This window comes from Rutidosis leptorrhynchoides, chromosome 9 (assembly GCF_046630445.1).
Source record: "Rutidosis leptorrhynchoides isolate AG116_Rl617_1_P2 chromosome 9, CSIRO_AGI_Rlap_v1, whole genome shotgun sequence".
Classification (NCBI taxonomy): Eukaryota; Viridiplantae; Streptophyta; class Magnoliopsida; order Asterales; family Asteraceae; genus Rutidosis; species Rutidosis leptorrhynchoides.
In genome coordinates this window covers 130,995,469-131,001,648 of record NC_092341.1, presented here as the reverse complement: position 1 = coordinate 131,001,648, position 6,180 = coordinate 130,995,469, and the positions used below count along the sequence as shown (strand labels likewise).

The following is a 6,180-nucleotide window of genomic DNA, read 5'->3' as shown; positions in this document are numbered from 1 at the left end:
TCCGGGTATTGTCTGGTTTGGTCCGGGTATGGACCATGCACAACCCTATAGCTTATATTATAATTAATTATTGTTAATACATATTATAATTGATTATTATTGTTAAATTTTATTTTATAATAATTATTATTAATTTTTATTAAAATTAAATTCCCATTAGGCCGGGTATATGAGCCGGATATACGGGTTTGTATCTAAACCCGTCTCTAAAGCCGGACCCGCAACAAATTTTATAAACATCCCCAAACCCGGCTCAAGACTCGAATACCCGAACCCGGCTCAAAAGTATCAGGTTTCGAGTTTCCTCATCGAGTACAGTTTTTTTTTTTTTTTTTTTTGTCATCCCTACCTAAACATAAAAAGCCCCTCTACCCCGAGTAAAACTAAAGTTTATAAAAGAAACTTCAAACAACAGAAAATTAAAAATATCACAAATAAAATTGTGTAAGCAAATAACGTAATATTCGTTTAAATAATGAATGGGTGTCATATACATAGTGTATTTATTTGATCTAAGTTACAATTTAAAAATTTCAAATATTTCTTAATTCGTTTCAATTATTTGTTGATTCGACTATGTCAATGACTTTCTATAATATGTTTGCAGTTACTTTAATAAGTTTATAAATAATATTCATCGGAATAACTCATTACAAAAAAACAAAAAAAAGAACAAAAAAAAAATTGTAAATGTACATTCAGATTTACTTTATGTTAAACGAATCAGGGAAGAATAAAATACGGCAATTTAAAATATTATGATAATTAAAAATAATACTCCGTAATTGACTTTGGACATATTCTCGTGCTTTTGACACAACCGTACAAACCCACAAAACCATCCGTAAATCAACCCACTAAATCTACTTTTAGCTTTATGGGTTGAGATTGCCACGCCTACTAAGACCATTCTCTACGCATGCGAGTAATGTTGTGGTATTGTAGGAGTACTTTTTGCTAATGTGGCATTGTTGTGAAACGAAGACGACGCTATGATAAATGCATTGTTGTGGTGTTGTGATGTTGTAGGTAAATATAATTGGCAGTTGATTAATTAATATTATAATTAATAAAAAGAAGAAGAAAAAAGGTGATTGGTGCTTGGGTCGTTGTGGCCATCGTGGTTGGATCCCACAACACACAACAATGCACCCCACAACAGCCGCATAGTGCACGTTGTTGTTGTTGTGGGACAACAATGGCAAATGTTGTCAAGCGTAGGGAGTGGTCTAAAGTGTAAATGCAATGAACGGACTAAAACTGTACTCAAGTGTTCGCAACCTCCTACGCTCAGTTGTATTGTTTTTATAAATACACAGTTGATTCAACTATATGTATTATATTAATTGTCTACGAAATCGAAAGGATTGACAAAAAAACTACTGGGAGGGTGAAAACAACCCAAGTTAACACATTTGACCCAACCAATATTAGGAAAGATTACCCAACCTACCCAACCCGCCTATCGACTCATTTCTTATTTGTGCAGACCAACGAGCCAACTTGGGAAGTCCCGTTGGGAAGAAGAGACTCATTAGGTGCAGTTTGAGTGGCTTGAACCAGAACATACACCAGACCCAAATAACACCTTCCAAACCATCCTGACCAAATTCAAGCTTCAAGGGTCTAGATATTATAGATTTTGTAGCACGACTTTCAGGCAGCCTTTCAAGTCAGTGAATGATCAACAAAAGTTGTTCTCAACTCTCAAGAAACCTAAGGTCACATAATTCAAGGGATAAAATACAAACACTAATTGGGAATCACTCTGTTTTGCAGGAAGTCGCACTATAAGACACATCAGGTGCGCCAGCTTGATAATGGGTACTAAAAGAACTAGTGGTGAACGAAACCTATTTTCTATGAATTCCAGATCACCAACCAAGTTTGATAATGGGTATTAAAAGAACTTAAATGCTTTAAAGGGCCTGTTAAGCTCTCATGAAATCGTCTGTATACAATCAACAATCAAGACTTTGAGCAGTTTGTGAAGTCAATGATCAAGATGGAGAACATGGAGAGATCAGAAGAATTTGCAGGACTAACAATTAAAAATCTGGATCTTCATTCGTGCATTTGTAAATTTTGTTTTCTTTTCCATGAAATTCATGATTGTGTCATGTTCAAGAGCGTTTCTTTAAACGTATCCATTTTAAATAACAATAAAGTGTAATGAAAGATATATACAATCATCGGATAATATTCATCAGACCAACAAAAGTGTGCTTGTTAGTACAGATCTTTAATCCTATTAAAAAACTTTTGTTACATTTAATCCATTAAATTTTAGAATGAAAATGGTGCAAATGTTATTCGTTAAAAACTTAATAGCAAAAAAGACAGATTGTCGATCCTTACATTTTGAGCAAACGGAGATGATAATTTGCTCTTCATTTACATATATGAGACGGAGATGCACATCATTCCTCCTTTTTTGCATATGCTTGCAGTCTTGTAACGGAACCAGAAATTTCATTGTATGGTATGAGCGATGAAACATGGTGTGTTCTTATTATTAAACTTTATCGTCGTGGAACCACCATCTTGTCTCCTTAGGAGATCTACCATTTCTACAGTTCTTCACGTAACGATCATTATCTTCTGGGCGTTCCTGCAAGTGTAAGCAAATGCAGTTATAAGGTGGTAATATGTACAAGCCGGAATGGGTAACGGGTCAAAATGAATTTTCTAATGAAATGGTTTACCATTAGTACCGGCCAAAAAGAGGTTACGTTGACAAACATAAACTTTACTCTTTTGTTACAATTTACAAGATAACAATAGTGTTATCTATATTGTAAAAGATGCGTTTCGGGGACGAGTCGGTCGGGACCTTGGAGGGACAAGTCGGGGACGAGTCGGTGTTGACCAACGTTAACGTTGACTTTTAGTAATAAATATATTAAACATACATATATTACACATAAACATATCGAACAGATAACATTGATATATATGTAACAAAATCTAATTTAAAAATAGTATAAGAACTTTTGACCTTACATTGACTTAGACTTTGACTGACTCAAACCCGACTCGGCCCGACTTGGCCTGACTCGGCCCGACTTTTAAGGCGTTTTTGGACAACTCGGGACGGCGTAGTTCCAAAACCAACGCGTCGGCCGACTCGACCGACTTTTACAACAATGAGTGTTATACATATCATACAAACTTTTGCGTAACACGAATTTTATGTGTCGAAATAGACTTTAGGTGACTTTTAGCCCATTTGATTCATCTTCTAATCTAACTAATATCTGATTTGACAAACGAAATGAAAAAAGCACAAATCGATCAATTCATATGTGAATATGTCAATACAGACTAGAACGACAACAGATTTGACAATTTAATATAATTCAACTGACAAATAGTCCCAATTCCATTGACTACTGAGAACAGACTCCCAGAAAACAGGAATGTTTACAAAAATTTCGCAGATAACGATATGTAATGATGAGAATGTGATTGCAGAAAATTTATAAACTAAAGCCCGAGACAGAGTAATAACCTTCACTGTGGAACTTGATAGCATGGACAAAATGCTGATGCAGATGGATCCAACAGTCATGGCTGGAGACCACGAGTCGTACAAAATATCTAAAAAAAAAAGAATCAACAGGTCAAAATCTTGCACAAAATTCGAAACAAAAGCTTATAAAGTCCACCTCTTGATCCAAATTCGTAATATCTACGTGTGAAATACCTAAACATATATGGCCGTTGCTATAGATATGAGGATGAAGTGGAGCAGGATTCAAAAAAATCACCTGTATCAATCATTTCATCAAACAGATTATTATTAATGAAAGGATCCAAATTTCATAACTACCACAACATGAATTCGAATATAAACAACCTGAGGTGCTTCCATAGGATAATTTTCCGGAAAATCGACTTGAAGTTGATACTTTTCATTAGCATAAATAGTTCCTTGAGCACCATTCACTTCAATTACCCATCTTTAAATATATAAAAAAACACACAAAAAACATCATAATTCAGAATTAGAAAAAATGAAACCCTAGATTAAAAACAATAATTTTTGGTAGTAACTAGTAAATCACATAATTAAGATTAAGAATTCAAATCAATAAAAAAACCGTTGAAGATTGTCGGTGACTTTGTGAGTGAATCCAGAAGGAGGGTTGATCTGCCACTCAGTAAGCTCTTTCTGAAGTCTATTGGTTGCGATTTTGCTTAAAACCTAATCAATTGAATTGAATTGAAATTAAAATTGAAAATGAAATCCAATTAATTTAACAAATAAAAATAAATAGGTAACACGTGTAGAAAGAATTGATTCAAATCGAATGAAATTGAGTAGTGAATAGATAACCGTAGAAGATGTATGTATAAGTAACGGTATACGTATAGAGATATAGATGTATACGTATAGATAGATAGATAGATACCTTTCGAGATGAAACGGAGGAACCGGTCATAGCAGCGGAGAATAACGGGGGATGGACGGAGATATGGGGAGCAGGGGCGGAGAGAGAGATCAGTAGATGGGTTGCTTATTACAAAATTGGTTATTTGGTGATTAATCGGTCAGTATTTCCTAAGAATTAATTGGTAATTCGACAAATAATTGATGATTAATCGTATTATACTTTATACATTTACATTTAAATATTAAATTTCGAGAGTTATATGTGTAAATCTATCTATCTATAATCTATAATCTATAATCTATAATAATATATTTAAAGCTCTAACATAATGATTTCATCATTAAGCTAATTACCTTTTACTTTTATAATGATGATGTCATAGTTATATTAATTTAATTAAAAAAATAATACGAAATCTTTTATAAAAGGAAATATTAATCTCTCCTAAATTGTAATTTTTTTTTTAAAAATTTAAAAGACATTTATTATTCTTAATATTTATTATTATTATTATTATTATTATTATTATTATTATTATTATTATTATTATTATTATTATTATTATTATTATTATTATTATTATTATTAGAAAATATAAGTATTAATCTCAACTTTGAGCGAACTTTATGTTTGTAAAATCAACGACAAGTTTCTTAGTCGGAATCCGTGGTTCCACGGGGCAATAAACTATAAAACTTTAACATTTACATTTACATTTACTTAATACTTAAAACATATGATTAAAATGTTTCGTTTAAACAAACATGTGTTTCCACGGGTCATTTCATTAGTATAGAAAAAAATTATAAACATAAATATAAACTTTAACATAATTGTCTATAAATTTAAAGCCCTAAAATGATGGCATCATCATTAAGCTAATTACCTTTTACTTTTCATAATAATGATGTCATAGTTATATTAATTTAATTAAAAGAATAATACGAAATCTTTTACAAAAGGAAATATTAATCTCTCCTAAATTGTAATTTTATTTTTTTTTAAAACAATTTAAAAGACATTTATTATTATTAAGAGACAAAATTGCCCAAATCGTCCATGTGTTTATAGTTTTTTTTTGCCCAAATTGTCCTTGTGTTAAAAAAACTGCATAAATCATCCTTACAAGCCAAATAACGTCCCAAATTAGTCCTTGCCTTAACTTTTTGTTAAACTCTCCGTTAGTCAAAAATACACGATTAGTCCCTGAAGTTTCTTAAAAGATTGCAACAAAGATCCTCATCATAATCTTCAAGATGAAGCTTTAGTGAAAGTTTAAAAAAAATCAATTACTTGATATTATTGATTGATGTTATACATCCTAATGAACAAGGAATGCTTCACATAACAAACTAAATTGAACTGTATAACAAGATTATAAGCAGTGGCAATGATAGTAACAATAGGAGGGTCACTTGAATTAATAACCAATCCTTTTTGAACACCTTTCATTTTATCCATCATTTCGTCGAAAGCCTTGAAAGAATCAACCGAATTCAAGATCTTTTTACTACCCAACTCCTCGACCAAAGGCATTTCCCCGTTATTATCGAACTTAGTTGCAACAGAAGCAGTTAGTCTCTAAAACAAGAACATGTTCATCTAACTTTGACGCCAATGTATCAAAGTCGTTTTGTGCCACACTAGCGTCATCGACCTTCATATTTTCGGCAACCTGTGACCCACTTTCAATAATAGAATCCGAAGAAGAGCCTTTGTAGATCAAAGGGCTCAGAACTAATTCATCGATGACTTCGTCAAGTAAATCAACTAATTCAAAAAC

At 32.3% G+C, this 6,180-nt stretch overlaps 1 protein-coding gene across 1 annotated transcript; it reads right to left on the bottom strand.

Moving 5' to 3' along the window:
* Positions 1 to 2,157: 2,157 nt before the first annotated feature.
* LOC139866454 (probable ubiquitin-conjugating enzyme E2 16) lies at positions 2,158 to 4,553 on the bottom strand. The gene is made up of 6 exons (XM_071854689.1): positions 4,416 to 4,553; positions 4,104 to 4,207; positions 3,860 to 3,962; positions 3,707 to 3,770; positions 3,512 to 3,600; positions 2,158 to 2,611 (listed from the first exon to the last, which is right to left on the bottom strand). Exons 1-6 carry the CDS (start codon positions 4,443 to 4,445, stop codon positions 2,516 to 2,518), a joined length of 486 nt encoding a protein of 161 aa, XP_071710790.1. The 5' UTR covers positions 4,446 to 4,553; the 3' UTR covers positions 2,158 to 2,515.
* Between the last annotated feature and the right edge of the window lie 1,627 nt (positions 4,554 to 6,180).

Bases quoted from the DNA above. Each gene is read 5' to 3' on its own strand.
- LOC139866454 (XM_071854689.1), bottom strand. From the start codon at position 4,445: ATGACCGGTTCCTCCGTTTCATCTCGAAAG. The intron at 4,208-4,415 runs GTATCTATCTAT...TCAATTGATTAG, and splicing joins CCTCCGTTTCATCTCGAAAG to GTTTTAAGCAAAATCGCAAC. The intron at 3,963-4,103 runs GTTTTTTTATTG...ATATATTTAAAG, and splicing joins GTCACCGACAATCTTCAACG to ATGGGTAATTGAAGTGAATG.